The 21,045-nt window shown below is 39.7% G+C and overlaps 1 protein-coding gene across 2 annotated transcripts; it reads right to left on the bottom strand.

Annotated features, from left to right (window-relative positions):
* Window positions 1–8,236: 8,236 nt before the first annotated feature.
* On the bottom strand, window positions 8,237–19,958 carry KCNJ2 (potassium voltage-gated channel subfamily J member 2). Of its 2 annotated transcripts, none has more exons than XM_025363838.1 (2): window positions 18,701–18,880; window positions 8,237–13,478 (listed from the first exon to the last, which is right to left on the bottom strand). In XM_025363838.1, the coding sequence occupies exon 2, from the start codon at window positions 13,260–13,262 to the stop codon at window positions 11,979–11,981; it is 1,284 nt and encodes a 427-aa protein (XP_025219623.1). In that variant the 5' UTR covers window positions 13,263–13,478; window positions 18,701–18,880; the 3' UTR covers window positions 8,237–11,978. The 2 variants fall into 2 exon arrangements, with proteins under 2 accessions (XP_025219623.1, XP_025219624.1); XM_025363839.1 differs by lacking the exon at window positions 18,701–18,880 and adding an exon at window positions 19,545–19,958 and having other exon boundaries at window positions 10,322–13,478.
* Between the last annotated feature and the right edge of the window lie 1,087 nt (window positions 19,959–21,045).

The raw sequence follows: 21,045 nt of genomic DNA, 5'->3' as shown, positions 1-21,045 counted from the left end.
ATTTAGTTTTATTAATTTTATGAGGACAGTTTTAGGGCTAGGCTTTTAAATGTTCTCATCACAAAGAAATGATAAATACCTGAAGTGATGTATAAGCTAACTACCTTGTTTTGATCATGATACAACATAAATATTTATTGAAACACCAAATTGTACTCCATAATTATGTACAATGACAATGTATCGATTTAACAATTAAAAAAATAAAGATCAAGGAATCAAAAAAAAAAGGATACGATGAAATCTCTGGAAAAGGTAAACTTACTTTGTTAGTGGTTTCCTGGGGCCAAGGTGGGGCTGAGAGGGGAGGATTCTCTGAATCGAGGTACAAAATAAATTTGGAAGATGATGGTAATGACCGTGGTAATAGTTACAAGAATGTATAAATTTATCCAAAGCATAGAAATGTACGCTTAAATAACTGCATTTTATTGCATGTAAAATATGCCATAAAGAGATAATTATATAAAAAAATCACAGATGAAACAAGAGAAAGATTTCCAGACCTCTGAAATGTAACTTCAAATGGACTGTGTATATTCACTTATGTAAGTAAAGAATGTTTTAATTAAAAGGGAACAGAGAAGGATGATACTAGTTGGCCTTGGAAGTATCTGAAAGAAGAATCCCACAAGCTAAAATGAATAATGCTGATCCAAGCATTGTTCAGGGCAAGAGAGTTCCATCTGATGATTCAACATGACCAGTTCTTTAGTCTGATTCCCAGTTGAGTTAGATGAAAGATGCTGTCTTTGTTTGCTAACATCCTGCAATCCTACAGTTAATTCACATGACTTCTCCTTGCTCTATTCCCAAGCACCATGAAAAATTCACAGAGAGTGAACATACACTGACTGTAGTCTTCAAGTGTGTAGTTCCCTTAGCATTCATACTTCTCATTGTAAATAAATATTTTAAGACCATACATCTGGATCCTAGGGCCAGATGTGCTGATGGAATCAGATGTTTGAGCTTGTGAGACTGGAGGCAAATGCTGGACTGAGTTAATTAAACTTTATTACTTTATGTATCTTAGTGACACAGTTATTGTACAATTTTTCTTTTAATCTGTGGAGTTTTAAAGCTGACCATTTCTAACAACAAGGGTCTTGCTAACCACAGGATCCTTTGATTTGCCCAGCACCTTATTGGGTTTCAAAAGGCGAAAAGAGTAGATCTCACTCTTGGTGGTGACAGATAAGAGAACGAAATCCCCATAGAAGTCCAACCTGCAAGATAAATTTGATGTTTCGTGCAGAGTGTGTGCTGAGAACCCATCTTCCGTCTTCCATATAACATTATCTATAAAACCAATATTTCTTAATAATGCATTTTCATGTTATTTTGGAAAAACTCAAAGAGGAGTTGAGTTCTCATCGTGGGTTGATGTGGGGCAAAAACCAAAAAACAATCAACAATAGAACAAAACAAAACAAAAACGCCAGAAAACAATGCATCGGAACTCAAAGACAGGAAGAGGACATGGCTGACATTTAAAGCTTTATTTGAGGAAACTCCTTTTGTGCTTGTTATGTACCTCTAGGTAAAAAGACCTGGAAATTCTAGATTCATTTAAGTAAAATTTTCCCACCTTAAACAGCCAAGGACGTTCTTCAGTTCCATTATTTTTCTTTCTTTCTTTCTTTTCTTTTTTTTTTTTTGCAAGCATGTAACTGGTTTCAGTAAGCATTTAAGAAACATGGCCAGTCTAGTTTTACAAACAACACTAGCTGAACCAGCCACATTTTTTACCTGCAGGCTGCCAGCTTTCCAAAAAGGGAAAAATCCTTTCATATTTTACTTATACAAAAGACTTATTTGCCTTGCAGAAAGTCTCAGCCTCGGGTTCTCACACGTAGTCCTCCGAATCAAGAGAACAGACAAGGCATATTCACGAAGAACACATAGGATTATATTTTTGCTCATCGGACACACCTTGTACCTTTGCATTTTCCTTTTTAAGTAAATTCTATATTGCACTCAACTTCATGCAAATCACTAGCAGGAAGTAGCAACCTAAGAACAAGTACATTTCAAATCATGCCAGCACGCAGGTTCAGGATTGCCCTGTTTCACTAAAGGATACTAGAAAGAAGATGTGTCATTTTCCACAAGCAAATTTAACTCATCAGCCCTTCAGAAGGTATAAAGACCAGAGGCAGACCCTCTAAATTCTAAATTCTAAATTCTAAACCCTCTAAATTCTGAATATTTCCCCCAGGTAAATATTGCAATGGGACGACTGTTGAGGTACTCTCCTCCCACCTTCCTCTATTGTGAAAGAAGCTGTTTATTGCAAGTAGCAACAGGATTTCTTTAAAAAAGGATTTTGTTGCCCTTCTCCGCTAATTGCTTTTTTGGCATTCTCCTGTCCACCTCTTTTTATTATCCTGCAAAATGATCGTAAACCTATAGAATGTTTCAGACTACAAATGCCAAAAGGCAGAGCAATTTCAGTAAGCCTGGTGAACCCAGATGGCCTGATATGAAGATCCCCTGGAAATAGACTTTGTTAGAAAAGACTCCACATGCAGATGTCAAATGTGAACCAGGGAAAGATAGAAAGGCAGAAAGTCTCGCTCCCCTGTCTTGGTAAATCTGGGCCTCATTTCAATTAAAACTGAAGTGAAGACTCCTCCTTGAATGGTTCAAATGTCTTGAAATGGAAGGGAGAAGTGAGCTGTAGACTGAGGCAAAAGTACATACTGTATTTATAATCGAACACAGCTTTTTATATAATTACATCCTTGTGCACTTTTTATTTTTGGTTCTTAAACAAAGTCACTCAGATGAAATTAAAGAGTGTGCAGGAGAAGGTGCTTCTATGCTTCCTCCAGTTTCTATGGCAACTCGGGGGCATCTTATTCAGCTGCCTCATTGACTGAGTGTGCTCAAGTGATGCTGGCTGCAACTTTAGCGGAGCCTGGAAAAGGCAGGGAGAGTGCTTTGTTGACCTTATGGCCACCAAAAGAACTCATGATAGGACTGAAGAAAACCTCTGACATGTTAATTCAACTTTCTCTCATTTTGTCATATATGGCGCCATCTGAGAGTGCTCTTGCCGAGAGTGTTTTGGTAGAAAGGTGTGTATACTTGCCTTTGAAATTTTTTTATTGGTAAATAATCTGTTTTTATGTGAAAGTTCCTAATGCAGCTATCTATATAATGTAAAGGAACCTCCTATATACTATTCGACGAGACACTCTCTTTGCAGGACCAAATGAAGAGTTGCTTAACTGGGACTTTAGATGTAAAACTGTATTAGCAAAAATGTAAAAAAACAAAATCCAAGTAAAATGACAAAGTCTGAGACTTGGTTCATTTGTTTGTTGCACTAGATTGAATGTTTGCCAAGAGATGTCTTTCTGTCCATGTGTCAGGACTGGGGAAATGCTGAGGCGAAGATGATTCACAGAACTAAGAGGAGCAGAATACGAGGTCAGAGCAGTCATTTAGCAGGAGGGAGGGAAAGAACAGAGTTCACGGGAGCAAAGTCCTTACAAGACCAATTTAAACTTTAAGAAGAAACACTTCCAAATTTTAGGTTAAACATTGCATTAGGTAACCATGCTGTATTATTGTAACTTTATTAAGAGTCACTTCTGAGCACTACTAATTACAGCAACAGCAAACAGAGTGGCAGGCAGATGATAGAGAATTAAAAATGTTTGGGAAGAAGGAAGAAAAGAGGAGAGAAGGGAAGAGGAAGGTAGGAAGAAAAGGAAGGAAGGAGGAAAGGAAGGAGGAAAGAAGAAAGCAAGGGAAGAGGAAAAAAGGAAGGAAGGAAGGAAGAGAGGGAAGGAGGGATGGGAAAGGGAGGGGAGAGGAGGGAAGGAAGACAAGGAAGGGAAACAAGGAAATAGGGAGGGAAGGAAGGAAGGAAGGAAGAAGGGAGGGAAAGAAGGAGAGAGGAAGGAAGGAAGGAAGGAAGGGGAACATACATGCTATTTTTGAAATGTCTCTGGCTTTGGAGTCTCTCTATGCTTAATTTTCTTACATTTCCCTAAACCAAGAAATTGTCATAATGTTTTTACCTCACAATTCCATAACTTTTATATTAGTAGAAGCTTGTTTGGGTATGTATGTTTGTGGTCAGAAAGCAGTCTATCAAAACCAAACCAAATATACACAAACATTTAAGTTTTTCTTGAGGGACTGTTTAACCTATAGAATTTCCATTGTAAGAGTAAAAAAAAATATAGACTGTAAAGTAATGTATTCTGATTATGGCTGTGTGTCTATACAAGTATTATGTTTGTAAATAGCTGTTTTTCAACTAAGTTGATTTTAAGGTTATTGTTACTGATATATGGCTAATGGTTTCAAAAGACGTGACTAGAAGGAGGCTAGGAGGGGAAGAAAATGGTATATATTATATTTTAAAGGTTTTACATATTTTCATTTTAAGATATTTGAAGTTGAGAAAATAGGTTTGTCTCACCAAACTTACACATTAATATGAATGTTTGCAGATGATGTTTATCTAGAATTCAAGGGTAAAAATCAAAACGAGAGGTAGGAGTTACCATCATGAATTAGAAAAGAAAGTGAGAGGGAAGGAAAGCAAGAGAGAGAGAGGAGTTTTTTTGTTTAAGCCAGGTAAGATTATTTATAGACATTTGAGATGTCCTTCCAAGTTGTCATGGCAGAAGGCTGCTTACTTAATCCAAGTCTACTCTCTTGGTGCAGCATATTTTGTAAAGCCTCCTGGGTCATTTGAGCCAAATCAAAACCATTAATAATTAAACAACCAAACCATCTCATTAATTACATGTTCTTTATAGTCACTCATTTGTTGTTTTGTAGGACATGATATTTGCGATCTTAATTATCCAACTTTGTCACTTAAATGTGGTTCCGATTGAGTTCTGGATTTTTCTAAATATAGAATTTAACCTTAACCAAAAAGTTATAAAAAAAATTGTCACAAATAAAATATTCAAATGATGTGCTCTGAAAACGATTCCCAATAGGGTGTTTCAAAAATACTAGAATCCACAGTGACTTCCCTGCAAAGATATTTAATCTAAGTACTCGGTAATTGGTAGTTATTGTTATACACAAACTTTTTATATCTAAGACCCAGTTACTTTTCTTAGTTTTTAAGACAAAATAAATATATAACCATACCACCCATTTTCTAAGTTGTGATTGATTGGAGACCAAGTTCATATAGAAAACTCTGAGTGCCCAGTACTACATAATAATTGCTTAACAAATTTTTGGTTGAGTTGAATAGAATTTTCTAAAGTCAAGCTCCTTAATTGCCTCAACCTCTTAGAATATAATCTCGAACCTGAAATAAAAAAGATCTCTGAAAATCAATACAATGAAAATAAAATCCCTGCACTGAAGCCGGGTCGTTTGTGTCTCCTCTGGGCCTTCTGAACCTCCCTGCTATTACCTATGATATTAGTCATAGAGGATTATGGGATATCCTCTCTGATAATCTACATTATATAAGATACGATATGATATATGATAAACTTATCATATATGCTATATTATATCATATATGATACAATAACCTATGTCATAATGGGTTGTTCTGATTTATTTGACACAAAGAGTAAGAAGCAGAAAACAAACTAGTACTAGGGGAATTCTGGCAGTGGACGAAATATTAGCTGCTGGTTTCATGCTAAAGAAAGATTAAAAAGCATATCCCATCAGAAAGAGGTGCACATATTAGCTTGAGTCACATAAGGAAATGTTAAATAATATATATTATCTTTTGAATAAGGCAGATAATTGTACAATATTTTAGAAAACCATTCCTCCAAAACAAAAATAATGCCCTTGAGGCGACAAATTTCAGTTAGTTGGAGAGAGCCGTTTCCTAAGTCACTATTCACCATTATTATTCTGTTTAGTAACACTAACGTGCTACCTCTGGTTTACCTTGCTTCAATTCCTCCCTTCCACATTCTTAACTAGTGGGTCTCCCCCTTTCCCCCAGCCATTCTACTTCTCTACTTTCCAAAGGAGGATGACCGACTCCCTTGGTTTGCCCAGAGCTTTTCCAGTTTCAGCACTGAAAGTCTTGCACTCTGGAAAACCCCTGAGTCCCAGGCAAATCAGGACAGTTGGACACCCAATTCCTAAGCCAGGCATTCTGATACTCTCATTCTACTCGTGCTGTGCAGTACTACCTTGTAATTAGATATTTCTCTTTTTATAAAATCATTATAACAACCCTCAGATAGTGACTAATCATTAGGTCACTCAGCTCTATGGTCTGAAATATTCTGAAGAAACACTGAGGTCCTGAAACAAGCTGATCATGGATTTGGTTCTTTACTTCATTTAAAGTGCATAGAGCTAGCCGTCCTTTATTTATTTATGTGTTTATTTATTCACTCACTCAAATTTGGGCAAACAAATATGATTTATTTAATCAGTTTTGCTAGCTTGAAAATGAACATTTCTAGACGGAAATTTGTTTTTTTCTTTGTGGGTATGACCTGGGAAGCTGCTGCTTCTGAAGGCTAGAGCTTGGAGGTCTTGCCTCACTTGTCACTCAAAAGACAGTCCAAGCAAAAGGACTCTGAAATTCCACCCTTGCCTTTATTTTTGTATACGTATTTAATAAAATAAAAAATAGAGGCCTTTATAGCATGCAACTCACTGCCTAGCGTTACCATAACCGGTCTTGCTTAATTATCTCAATTGCCCAGAGGATTGTGTTACACCTTTGGCTGTCATGGGCAGAAAGCAAAAGTGTGAATGTGGTCGGGTGCCTGCAGCTTGGTTAGTAACAGAACTTTGTGGTTTCGCCTGGAGACAGACCTAAACAATTCCTCGTTAATTGAAATTAATCTTAAGTTTGAAATTTACCCAAATCCCACAACCAGTGTTTGTAGTTAGTCTACTCCTTGTAAGTTGTTCTCTTCTCACCAAACATTAAATGAGGAATTTAGGAACAGGTTATGAACAAGGCCAGAATTCTGCACTAATGTATGCTGTGCAAACAAAAAGGATGTATTTTCATCACTGAAAAGGATAAAAACTGAAAAGCAGAAAGGCCTTAAATGGTGAAGCTTTTACCAAGCATATGTACGAAAAGAAAGTGCATAGAGTAGTCACAAAAACCCACCACCTAATATTGAGTGGCCTCAGTTTTAAGTCTCAGCACTAATAATTCATGTACGTACTTGGACAAGGTGCTTAACCTCTCTGAGCCTTAGTTTCTTCATTTCTTAAATGAGGATAATAATACAGCCTATTCCATAGAGTTGCTGTTAAGACTAAATTATTTAGTACTTAGAAAGGATTTAGAGTCATATTTGAAATATAAATAATAATTGCCATATTAAAGAAAAAATAGCAAGGTACAACCCATATTTTAGAATGCAAATTTTCTCCGTATTTCCAACCTTGAAAAATATTTATTTATTTCAAATCTGCCAGAGAAAGTGGCATTTCCTTTGGGACTACATATCCTTGGTAGCTTTGTGACCTGAAACGATATATAATTGAGTGGATAAAATTAGGTTTAGATGCAGGTAAAACTGGAATTCAAATACTACCTCACTGATTCATTAGCTTTAAAATTCATACTCAGTTTCTTCACCTAAAACAGGGGTCAACACACTACTGGCCATGAGCCAAATCTAGCCCGCTGGCTGTAGAAGTTAGTAAAAATTTTTTGAAACACAGCCATACCATTTGTTTTCATACTGTCTGTAACTGCTTTCACATTACAAGGCTGAATTTGCATAGTTGAGACAAAGACCCTCTGGTTCATAAAGCCAAACAATACTTATTGCCTGGCCCTTTACAGAACTTATTTGCCAAGTCTTAATCTATAATACAAAATAATAACATCCTGATTTGGTTTCTGTGGGAATGAGATAAAAATAATATGTAATGCAAGAACTCTACACATAGTTGAGACTCAATAAAGAGTAACTACACATTATCACCCATTAAACAGAGAATCAAAATCTAAACTTCATAATATTTTTGTTAGTGGTTTTTTTTTTTTTTGGCTAGTTTATTGGTCTTTTCTATTCCCTTTCTACCTAGGCTGTTGTATCCAAAAACAAAATATGAGCTTGACTTCCTCAAACTTGAATTAAACTAATCTGCCACCCCACTGCACCTGTCTGTTGCCATTTCTATGGCTCTATTCATCTAACCTCTCAGGGTTTATGTTCTATTGTTTGGGAACATTTGCTTTATGGTGTTTCTAGAGTAATCATACAGGAAGCCCAAAGATTCTTCCACCAATTTGTTTTCAATTTTTAATTTTTTTATTTAGAAATAATAAAATAAGACATAATATATAAAAATATGTACAATCCATGGTTTGTGCAGTACAATAGGAAGACTTTAGATACAAAAAGACAGCAAATGGGAAAATAATAACTATCACGATTGTCAATGGCTAGGATTGTTCAACTTGCCAGAGCCCAGAGCTGAAACTCAAAATTACTAGAAAAGAGATTCTACTTTGCTGAGGGTTAGGGATGGGCAGGTAACTACGCCACACCTTTTTTTTTTCACCTGAACATTATTAGACACAGAGTGAAAAAGAACTCACTCTACTTCTCAGGACAAGCTTTTGCTTTTACTGAGTGGTTTATTATAAAATATGAAGTGACATTTATTAATTGTAAGGGAAATACGATTTACGGGACAGAGCTCATCAAATAAACATCAAGAGTTGGGGTAGGAGTGTATTGGGAAGAAAGGAAGTAAAGAGAAGAAAGAATGCATTAACAGAATAAAAACAAAGTAAAACAAACTTTTCTAGGAATTTGAAAATGACAACAGTGCTATAGTGACATCCTTAAAATGTCTGATTCAAGTATACTCTTAGAGGGATAGAAAACTACTCCTTTCTCAATAATCAAAATAGAATTCACTTTGTCTACATTTTATTTAAAAATAGGATAACCAGGAATCTATGGCTCCCCCCAAAAATATAGTGCCCTTCCAGATATGGGCAAAAATTCTTTAAAAGGGAATAAATCCTAAGTAAATTCAACAGGGAATCTGCTTGCAATAGAGAAGCAACACACATCTGGGAATCGACCCCAGATATTCACGGTGAGTCCCCTCCATCTGCATTCTAATGACATGTGTACACTAATTAAGGAGACCCAGTCAAGAAGGACAAATATTTTGAAGGTAAAATGCAGCAATCAATGTTGTGCATTACCTGTGTCTTGGCTCTTGACAAAAAAAAAAAAAAAAGAAAGAAAAAATTGCCATTTAAAGCTTGTAACTGTTAAAATGCTAATAACTAGAAAAAGGTTTCAAATGAACAGTCCATGCTGAAATAAATAACAGAAGAACATAGCAATACGAACCTTATAAGGCTGGTATATATTTGCTAAAACCATGCTAACCCGTAGCATATAGGTACTAGCTCTCAGACATTGCTGCACTGACATTATACTTTCTATGGCAATTATTTTTCTTTACAGACCTCTATTTACATTTGGCTTTAAATATGAAAATATCTGATAAACTTTATAAAATGTACACTTTAAAAACATAGCTTCTGCAAAATTTTCTTGAAAAAACAAACCTGTGCACCAGAAATTTTATATTTTTTTCTCTTTTTCAGAAATAAGTTGAAAGATTTCCCTCCCTCTTTCTTGCCCCCCCCCCATACCCACCCCCTTTCAAATTTCTCAAGTCTTTTTAAGTGGCAGCACTCTGTGTTTAGGGGGAGCCTCTTTTGTGGCCACCCCCATTCTCCACTGTATCTTCATTTAATTTACATATCACTGAATACTCTTTGGTTTGATTATTTTCCTTTGCAAAACGTCATAATAGCAGCAGCTGAAGCCCTCAATATCCTCTCACTGTCAAGAACCAAATTGTTGCCTCTTCTGTAAGTTTTCTTGTCCACTCAATCCCCAATTCCTCCAACTCTTTAAACACCTTCCCAAACCTGCCTTAACATTTGGATCTAAAACAACCACTTGCTTAACATCTCTTTCTCGGTTTCATTGAAAATAACACCTCAGTTTTCAAAGCCATCAAATCTGAAGGCTGAAAACAGCAAAAATTGTCATAGTTTTGCAGGCACGGCATTCAGATATGGCTGTTCAAGAACCAGAGACCATCACAAACATCAATTTACAAAATATGTGATTCTAGAACAAGCTGTTTTTTAATGGCATACAGAGATATAATACCATAAGAGAGTTGATTTTGAGACTCCAATTAAAAAGAAAAGTCAGTAACCCCAGAATTCACAAATAGGGAATTTTAAATTTAAAAAAAAAAAAAAAAAAAAGTACAATGATTTACTTTATTGAGCTACAGTGAGAAAAAAAAAAAAAAATGTTTCTAGCAAGGCAGTCAGCCAGGCAGGGGAGGCTTCTGGAAAACAATGTGTCCTTCCTTAGTAAGCTGCTCTAGGGCTCCACAGGAGACAATGCTTAGCTCACATTCAATCATAAGTATGCACACAGAAAAGGGAAGTAGCCTTTTTAGACCATTATCTCCTTTACTTGTCATTATGTTGTATTTTTATGACTCTCTTTGACCCTAAAATACTGAGACATTTTCATTACTCTCCTCTGCCATAAAAAAGGCAAGTTTCCTCTTCCTCCTAAATACTTGATCTGAAGTGCTGCATCAGATTGGCTTGTCCACACCTCCCCGTTTCCCCGCTTTGGCATTCACCACCCTATCTGACACTGTAGGACTCACTCCAGACAGACTGATCAGAGGAACAAGCGTGGAGGCCAGGTGTGGCATCTCCTCTAAGGTGAAGGTGGGCTGGCGATGTCCTGACAGTCCAGGCAATAAATTCAGCAGCAAGGGTTTAAACCCATTTATCTGTCATGCTGGATGGCTCAGTTTTGAGAATGCCAGGATGCCAAGGAGGTCCTATGAAGATCTTATGAAATGAATTTTGGAATGTGCAAAAGGGAAAGCCCAGAAAAATGTAAGAGTACATCACCATCTCGCACACTACACATGAGCCTGGCCAGCACTGCCTAGCAGGAAAGGATGGATGTTGGTATTGTGTGTGTGTGACTTTTACTGCCCCTTTCTTCTTCTTCCTCTTAAAATAAAAAAAAAGTTACATGAAAGGACAAAATTTTAAAAAGCACTACACTGACTAGACTCGGTGAGTATGATGCTCTATTTTCTGAATAAGGTGCAAAATGAACCGGCGGTTCAAGGTCTTGCTGAGGTTCAAAGTTATTGTCTCTTGATTTCAAGGCAGCCCATGGGGCTTTGTTTTCTTTTAAGTGTAAGCTCCACTGTGCAAAAATATGCATTATCTTTGGTATTTATTTTAGGTAGTTTAACTTAAAATTTGAGATAACCCATTAACATCATGGAGGAAAAAAACAACAACAACAACCCAGAGGCTACCATTTGGCTAGTGTTACATAATGCCCTTATGTAACAAAGAGAGAGAGGAAAAAAATCAATTCTAGCAAACAAATTACTGGCCTCAAAAAATCAGGCTCTTGTTTTGGCAGTTAATAGCCAAATACTTGCCACTTTGAAGCGCATCATGAGCTTTCAATCAAGTTCAACACTGACTTTAAAATTACACAGAAGGAAAACTACACTGCAACAAAAATACACATTTGTGTTCATGTAGTTAGCAGCTTTTCAAAAATTAAGGCAGAGTCTTGCCTTTGTTATGCCATTAAAAACATCCTTGTTCCCTAAAGAGAAGCATTCTGGATAAATCAAATACCCAACCAAGGCTTGCCTGCAAGTTCAAGTTTTGGAAAAACACAAAACAAAACATAAAAACCCATAACTTATTCTACAACATCTATGTGCCATTGGGTCACAATGGAGGCATGGTTAGTGCTTTATGCTAATCATGGAGCTTACAGTCTTTCTTTGAAACCATTGTGCTTGCCTCAGTCCCTTGTGGCCGCTTGCTTGACCCATCTTGACCAGTACCGTCATCTGTATAACTGTTTTGGGCCTCTGACCAACTGACCGTGTTGTAAAGTAACTATTCCAGAGGAGGAATCAGTCAGTCATATCTCCGACTCTCGCCGTAAGGGCCTGGGCTCTAGAGGTACACTTGCCTGGTTGTGAAGGTCTATGTCAGGGGGCGTGTCCGTACTAGTGCTTTCTGGAACTCCGTTTTCACTGTCATCTTCCTCTTTGCTTGTGAGGGCAACTTCATTTTCATAGCAAAATGAATTCGCATTTGAGAGGATGTATTTCTTTTCTGCTAAGTCTCTTGCACTGCAAAGGGGAGTGTTGGGGACTTCGTAAGTTTTGTGGAACCTGGAATAGTCCACTTTGTAGTAGTGCTTCTCTTCAAAGAGCACAGGCTCATAGCGGTGGCCCCACAGGATTTCATTTGCTAGATAAGAGCTACGGCACTGTGTCGTCATGGCAGTGGCTTCCACCATGCCTTCCAGTATGACCACGATTTCAAAGTCTGCATTGTCAATGTCCTGTTTACTCAAATCATATAAAGGACTGTCTTCATCTATTTCATGGACTATAGTGATTGGGGACACCAGAAATATACGATCGATTCCACTGTCAAACCCAACATTGATGTCTATTTGATCCAGAGGGATATACTCCCCTTCAGAAGTGATTCTGGATTTGAGGAGCTGTGCTCGGACATGAGCTTCCACCAAGTGGCTTTTCCGAAGATTGCCCACTCGCCACATCAAACACAGCTTGCCATCTCTCATGGCAATCACAGCATTGTGACTGAAGACAAGAGTCTCGTTTCTCTTCTTTGGCTTTGCCATCTTGGCCATGACTGCACCAATGATGAAAGCATCAATGATGCAGCCCACGATTGACTGGAACACCACCATGAAAACAGCAATTGGGCATTCATCCGTGACACACCTGAAACCATAGCCTATGGTTGTCTGGGTCTCAATGGAGAAGAGGAAGGCAGCCGTGAAGCTGTTGACCTCGGACACACAAGCTTTGCCCTCTTTGGATGCATCCAGGTCCCCATGGAGCAGAGCTATCAACCAAAACACACAGCCAAAAAACAGCCATGACAGGACGAAAGCCAGGCAGAAGATAACCAGCATCCACCGCCAGCGAATGTCCACACACGTGGTGAAGATGTCTGCGAGGTACCGTTGCCCCTTCTCACCCACGTTGATGAACTGAACATTACAGTGACCATCTTTCTTCACAAAGCGGCTCCTGCACTGTTGTCGGGTGTGGACTTTACTCTTCCCGTTCCCAAAGCCATTTGCAACTGCCATGGTGGCCAACTTCATACCGTCTTCTTCTGAAGAGACAATGCTGTAGCGGTTGGTTCGCACACTGCCCATCGCTTCTGCTGGGGACTCCAGTGCCTCTGCTTTGGAAAACAGTCTGAGTTTTTGCAAAACGCTTTGGAGAAACAGTTTTGAATGTTCGGTGAAGACACACACACACAAAAAATGAGGAGAGATGGGTGTCTCTGGGAGCCTCGGGGTTCTACCAAGGTCTGTCTGCTGACATGCAGAGTTACTTTAATAACTCAGCTGACATCCAGAGAACATGTCCTGCAAGAAAAGAGAGATTGTGCATTACAAAATAAGCCACTCTTAAAGAATTCTACTGTCTAAGACAATACATCCTAACAAAAACACATAATCAGGTAAAGATAAGTATACTTCACATTAAATTATAAGGTTTTACATTTCTTTGTATCCTAAGCATGCTTTGTAAACCTTTTATTTAAAAGCATAAAGTCGTTAAACATAGGAGAGTTGTCTGTGACAGTTGTTCAACCAAAATGTCAGGTCACGTCCCCTTTCCCTTATTTTTGGCCAGGGATCTAGAATATTCTATTTTTCAGGTCTACCTCTCCCTTCTCTTATTCTCTTCTTTGGCCTGCCCCACCTGCTACGATCCCTGTTAAGCAGATGAAAGACTGTCTGATCCCAAGGTTTGTCGTAAAATTTTTGGAAAGAGGACATGTTTAGAAATCTTCACGTGGACGCAGTATTGATATTCACTGAGTTGCATGTGCACTACGGGAGAATATGAGAGCCCCTGATGGCAAGGTTGAAATCGGAAGACAGACTATTTTGTTTAAATGATATAACTAGCAGACCGGATAGGCTGAGGAAATGCTAGAGGACGAAAGTCAGATTCCCACCTACAAATATAATAGTGATATGGATTTTGGAGTAGGCTTGATTGAGTGTATCCTGAAAACAGAGGGAACTAGTGGACAAAACCTCCTACGATGGTGAATACTGCCCCTATTGCTTATAATCATCTGAAATGGATCCCAGTTTCTGGATACTGTTTGGGCTTGCTTCATCACTTCTCACACTTCAAGCAACCACTATGCAGAAATGCCTGCTAAGTCTCTATTAGTGCAGGTAATTCTGGCTTGAAGACTTTGAAGACGCAGGTTTGCTCTGGGGGATAGAGAGCAATTCTGTTGCCTAGCAATAAGAGTCCTGAAATTCTCCTGAGATGGGGCTGTCATGTGTAATGACAGGCTAGGAAGTAAGCACCATTGTGCCAGAGGACCAGGTCTTTAGCGGATTGAGATAAGGCAGGAACTCATTTCATGTCAGTCCAATGCTGTGTTCTCTCAGACAGAGACAACTGTGTAAGGACAGATCATAAATGCTAGTCCGCTTACTTTCATTTCCAGCGCTGTTATTTGCTACAGGTTCCTATGGAGAAGGCACTCACCTTTACCTAATATGTGCAAATAGTAGTTCTCAGTTTTCTCCAATTGCCTCATTCTTCCCTAGGTAAGAACTATCTATTTACTTTAACTTGCCATCCTCACTCCTAAGAAACTATTTTCCTTGACTAACTAACAAAAAACTAAGAGAAAGTCTAAGGTGCTTTCTTTTTTTTTTTTTTTTTTTTTACATGGATAAATAAATCAATAATAAATAGAAAGCAAGCAGCCCAGTCCCTAAGGTGCTTTCTTTACCAAATGTGTGATAACAAAACGAATATAAGTTAGAACTGAAAAATAAAGCCCATCCTTAACTTTTCATACAACCAAATCCTTCTGCTATATTAAAGGGGGGCAATGAATAACTCATGAAAGGAGTCAGAGATTTGTTGATGCCTGATAATGAAGACTCCATTTTTTTCTTTTCCTCTAAATCCATTAAGATTACACAGTTAATAGAACCGATTTCAGCCAAGCCAGCTGCAAACAAATAAAGCCATCCATTTACATTGTTTTTGTGCGATCCCTTAAAAAGAGGCAAGGTGCATTGCCTTTGAAAATGCCTTGTTACTGTCTTTTGACTTCTTCTTTATCCAAGTTATTATGCAAGAATGTGCCCCAACACATTTTTCCTGAGATTAGTCATCTATGAAAATTGCAATGTGTGTTACATTTTGGCAGCTTTTGACACCTAAATGATGCTTGGTTTGAAAGTGCCTTTGAATCACTTTATAAAAAGAAGTTACTGTGCTTTCTTAACCTTCCACCTGCTTCAATGTTTTGTCTGCTTCCCTGTGAAGTTTGCACTTGGACCAAAGAAACAAGAATCCTACCCCTCAAGGTTCTAGATCCTGTACATGGACAGCATTTTTCAAGTAATTAGTTCATCTCAGTTGCCTCACATTTCTAAACAGACAGAGACAGCAACACCACCAAACGCAGGTGTACGTTTCAAAAAAAAGGGAGAAGAGCTTCATTTAATGAATGCTTTGTATTCTTGAGTTCTGATTGACTTCAGAACTTTGTATTATAAGCTGACACCAAGAAATTCCCTTTTCATGATTCAAAACAATCCTTCCTTGTGAGTTACCATTAGGGGCCATGAGTAGACAGTGTCAAATTTCTTCTGACTTATTTCTGTACTCCTTCCAGATTAAAACATAACAACCATATGAAATCTAAAGACTGAATTATGACTTTCCAAAAATCTTGACCCCGGGACATTTGTTTGAATTCCACAAATCACACAATACCAGCTTCCTATGAATAGCTTTCCACATTTAGAATCTTGAAAGTGGTCTGTATTGAGAGACTATTATTGTCTTATTTCCATTGTTAATAACGGAATTTGTCCCACATGTGGAGCATCATTTAGAAATTTTACCATTTCTTCCTGGAAAGAGAAAAAGAGGCGTTTAGCTTTTTGGTTTGTTTTGTTTTGTTTGGCAAAATGAAAACTTTTGCCACTTCAAATAGATATGCCCCAAAACAGATTTATGTGTGTATGCATGTGCACACACATATACTATGTATTCAGACTTTTTGTGGAGCTGATTACATAGCTAAAAGCTAGAACCTGTCAGGGTTTGATGGGGTAACGGTCTTAATGTTTCATGGTAAAAATTGCTTTCACTGTTAACCTGCCCATATGCCTGAGCGACTTTAAGCGAGCAGAAAACTTCCTTGCCCGGTCCTCTCTCACTAGCAATTACCAATTCGTGAACAAGCTGGGAAAAGCCATCATTAAAAAAACAGGGCTTACATGCAACTTTATTTCAAGCATATATTCACAATAATGTTTTGAGATGCAATCAATTAGGAATAGATGAGAACACAAAGTGATACAAATCCAGAGAACTGAAATTTGATTTGATGAACGATGTGTAAATTGCCCTTCCAGCCAAAATATTTAAGGGCCTAGATGTAAATTTCATGGACACAAATAATCATTTTTATCCAGGCCATAACCCATGATGTAGAAAGTATTTTTGGGAAATTGAGAGGTTACATGTGGTGCTGTTCATGTTAAGACTATTTATAGGCTGAGCCAAAATTAAGCATAAGCAATGGAAAAAATAGTTCAGCGCTTTAAACTTAGGTAGATGTTAAAGCAGAAAGAGCTATGGATAAATGTAAGGTCAAGGAGATCACATGGTACAAATGGGGGATCTAAATTGCTTTGACTTATAGAGGTAATACTTCCAATATGGTTTTTGAATAACTAAAACAAAATCAAATGAGAGTAAATGTGTCCTGAAACACGGTCATGATGTGCAATGAATAAGAAAGTTTCTAAGGATAGGAAATAAAGATAGCAAAAGAAAACGTACTGGGCTGAGAGGTCTGCTAATGAGTGTTTAGAGCAGCTATTTCCCAGCTGACGCCATATAGACCAGCCTGAGTGTGCTCTGGGCACATGTTGCTATGTGAGCACAACTGCTAGGAAAGCAACCTCTTAGAAGCTCAATAAACATAAGGGAGGAGGAGGGGGAAGAGGGAGGGGAGGGGGGATACCCATCTATCTACGTGAGCCCTATGTCTAACATTTATACTCAACGACACTTGGCTTGTAGCACTGCTCAGCACCTGCATATGCTGAAAAACAGACATGTTTGGTAAATAAAAATATACACTTAAAAAACTGAAACATCCAATCTGTGCAGGTAGCTCTTTTCAATCTTTCAGGCTACGCAAAAGTCATACAAGGACGCTACAGCTAACCAGAGATTCTGCAACTGAGGAGTCCGAAGGATGTAGAAAAACTGTGTTCTTTTATTTTTTTAAAAAAAGCAAAATTCACAAGAGTTTAGATCAAATATTTCTTATGGAGACCAAGAACATTAAAAAACAAAGTGTCATTAAAATATGAGAAAGGAGGGCAGGAAGCTAAGTAAAATGGCCTTGACCTTATCCTCACCCTTTCCACCATGCTTCAATTAACATCTCTTACCCCTTCTGAGCACCAGGATTTTTTCCAGATAATGGCAAATAGAAATGAAACATTTGGAAGTGAGCAGGAAAACGCTAACAAGTGTACCGATAATGTACATCAGACACACAACAGTGATTGGCGAGAGGAAATCTGGCAGCCTATTGATTATTCATGTGAAAAGAAAACAAATGGCAAAATGCAATATGGATTCTCTGCATATCCAAGGTTTTCAAATAACACCTTATTTCCTAACAAGTAAAATCTGAATTTATGAAAATCGTCAGAATGCACAGCCTTATCCTAGTGATCATCCTATGATATCCTTACCCAGACACAGACATTAAACTGCCCGTTTCCTATCCTTGTTTTTTTTTTCCAATTGTCATGATGAATCCATGCTATGATGCAATCTTTTTGCAGAATCAAGTCGTTTTGACTATTTTGCTTCCCTAAAACCACACTGTCTTCAAGCCAGGTATTACCATTATTACTAAAAATAACAAATTGATTAAGAGAGAGTGATATGTAATGTGAAAGTTTTGCGATCCTCAGGCTCAAATCCAACTCGGGCTCCCGCTCTTCTTTCAGGAAGGCAACTTTGAGACACTCACTCTGTTTGAAACTCACGGCTATACTTTGAAGCAATGACGAAAAAAACAAAAAACAAAAAAACCCGCCAAGGATCAAGAATAGTGCTAAGACCCAAGATTTGCCAAGGTTTAAGACCAGGGCTCAAGACGCACGCCCAAACCCTCAACCACGTTTTCTTTTTTTTTTTTTTTTTTTTTCCCTTAGAGTGAGAACCGAACACAGACACTCTCGCCCTTGCCTCCAAACCCAGTATCTCGCTACAGCTGGTGCACTGGAAGTTATGAGCACAAACAGATGCTGCAGAGAAATCTGTTTCTATTGCTCAACTGTTCCAAGCATGTCTCAGTATTTTTAGCTCTGGGGATGTTCTGGTGCGCACACAAACTATATAGGCATGATCTGGGACTCCGGAGCGTGGGTGAGCGCTACAGCAGTGTGACAGCTGGGCACCTCTGGAGCAGCGGGGCAGGGTAGGGTAGGGGACGGCGGCCAGAGTCCATTCCCCAGGACACACCGGCAGCGAGCGAAAAGGAAGAAAACACAGCAGCCCTTACCTGTTGCTGGCGCAGGAGCATGGGGACATGGAGTGGAAGTGGGGGGTACAGAGGCATGTAAGATCCAGTGGTTTGTAAAAAGCGAGTGAGCCAAAGCAAACCAGAATTCCCAAGACCCAGCCTGCCGGCGCCGGGAAGGCTGCGCGCTGGCCAGGGCTCCAGTGCGCTCTGCAATATCCTGGGCTCTTTTGAGGCGGTCCGTGCGACACCGGCTCTCCTGGCCCCGCCCCCGGCCGCTGCCGGCCAATCGCAGCGCGCCTGGCCGCGCGGCCAGCCCCGGGAACCGCGACGGGGAGGGGAGGATGCTTCGAGGCGTTGCCAGCGGAGGGAACCTGCCGCCGCCTCCTCCCCCTCCACCCTCGGAGCCCGGCCGGGGGAGTCGGGCCGGGCCGGGGAGGAGGAAGTTGCGGCCCAGCTGGGACAGCAGCAGGTGGGAAGCTCCGCGCCCGGCTGTTGCGGCTGCCTGATTGCAGCCTGGCCTTGAGCAAAGCTTCCTACTCCGTCTGGAGCCCCACACACTTCCCGGTTCCCCCGCTCGGGGGCCACTTGCCCTGCGTGCTCCTCGAGGGGCCTGCGAGATGCCAGCGCCGGGGAGAGACATTTACCGCCGGGGCAGGATTGTTCGTCGGCCCCGGCACGTCTCGCTCTCCCTTCCCTCTCTGCCGGAGCCCCTCGGCCCTTGGAAGTCCCCCGGGGAGGCTGCAGCGCCCGGAGAAGCCGCAGAGTCAATGGGGCGAGGGACTGGGGCGGGCGAGCAGAGCACCCAGGATTGAGACGCGCGCAAGTGCGGTCACTGCAGCGCCGCTTGGCTGTTTCTTCTCCCGACAGTTCGCGAATTACTTACAAGGAGCCTAGGCTTCTCTGAAGGGTGGACGGCTCGTTCCCTCTCGCCTTGTCCGCCCTCAATCTCTCCACCGCCGCCCGGCACGCTTTGCTGATCTAAAATCAGAACAATTAGAGAGTAATGATTTTTTTGGAATAGCAACTCCTACAGACAGTCAGATCTGCCCTCGCTTCAGCGCCTCCCAGCCCTCATTCCCAGCAGCCAGGCGAGAGCGCGCAGACCCCTAAAAAGCAACTTGTGTTACCCGGCTCTGGATCCTGGAACTTTATAAACTAATCCGTGTGTGTGTGTAAACCGAAGAGTAAGTGCCTATTATTTCTGAGTACTTCGGTGTCCTAACGAAGCTTTGCTTCTAAAGGACAGGATATATTTTAGGAGTCTCCTTCCACTGAGTTTTTTAAATGTTTATTTCCTCGAGCGATCAAATGTGTCTTTTGTGCAGTTTATTTAAACTTCGAAAGGCCTCCTTGAGTCGCTAAACTAATTGAGCAAACTAGCTGGTATTGTGGACGGCGCAGTCGGGATGGATTTTTGTGTGTAGGAGAGGTGAAACTGACAATTCAAGGAAAGGTTCTGTGCGAGTCCCCACCTCCCATCCTCATATCCACACGTGGCCCCTAGGAGGTGCTGGTGAAATACGGTTGCTTAGGTTTTGCAGATACGCACTTAATCCTGCCTCACCAAGTGTGCCTTTTTTCTTCGCACTGAGCAAGGTACTTAAATTAAAAGGGTGTGCAAGAGATGATTCATTCAGTGTAGCTGCTCTGATAGCCAAATGGCGATGTGGTTCCAGTTAATTTGTTGAGATTATACTGTTCACCAAGTCCTGTTACCAACTCTGTTGCCATGAACGTGGGAATAATACCTGCCCCAAGGGAGGTCTTTAACATCTATTGTCATGTGTTATTTATAAACAGCTTGAATTAACACTGTAAAATAGATGGATGTCTAAGAACCTAGGCTGTATAAAAGAACCTGAGGATAGACAAGTTAACTCTATATTAACCAAAAGATAATGAATGAGTTCACCGCTCAGTTCAATAAGCTTCTGAAATATGCTTCCTCCTGGACTTCTAAGAAACAGGCCAAAACTTTAATTATCCTTTAAAACATGTTAAGCCTAAATAGAAAAAGGAAATTAATCACTTATAGATTTTCTCTTCTTTATTATGATTCAGTTGGTGCATCTGTTGATGGCTAAGAATTTTCCAAACCATGTGAATTCAGAGAGGCAACACTTTTGTTGTTGTTGTTCCAGGTAATGAGCTCTCTTTGAAAACCAGTCACTCGGAAAGGGATGCCATTTTTATGCAACTTGGATCGAAATGGTTTTGCTTTAGTATTCTACTCTAATTAGGATGAATACACCACAGGCCAAAATAGTTTCATATGATAAGAAAATCTTTAAAGAAAGGAACACAGAGTTACTAGGTTATGATTGGCTGTATAAATTTAGCTGGGCAGGGGGAGGAAGGTCATAATAAATGTATTCTGCTCTCTC

The sequence above is a fragment of the Theropithecus gelada genome, chromosome 16 (assembly GCF_003255815.1).
Source record: "Theropithecus gelada isolate Dixy chromosome 16, Tgel_1.0, whole genome shotgun sequence".
Classification (NCBI taxonomy): domain Eukaryota; kingdom Metazoa; phylum Chordata; class Mammalia; order Primates; family Cercopithecidae; genus Theropithecus; species Theropithecus gelada.
Note: the sequence above shows the minus strand (reverse complement) of the source record. Positions and strands in the feature narration are given on the sequence as shown.

Bases quoted from the DNA above. Each gene is read 5' to 3' on its own strand.
- KCNJ2 (XM_025363839.1), bottom strand. From the start codon at position 13,262: ATGGGCAGTGTGCGAACCAACCGCTACAGCATTGTCTCTTCAGAAGAA.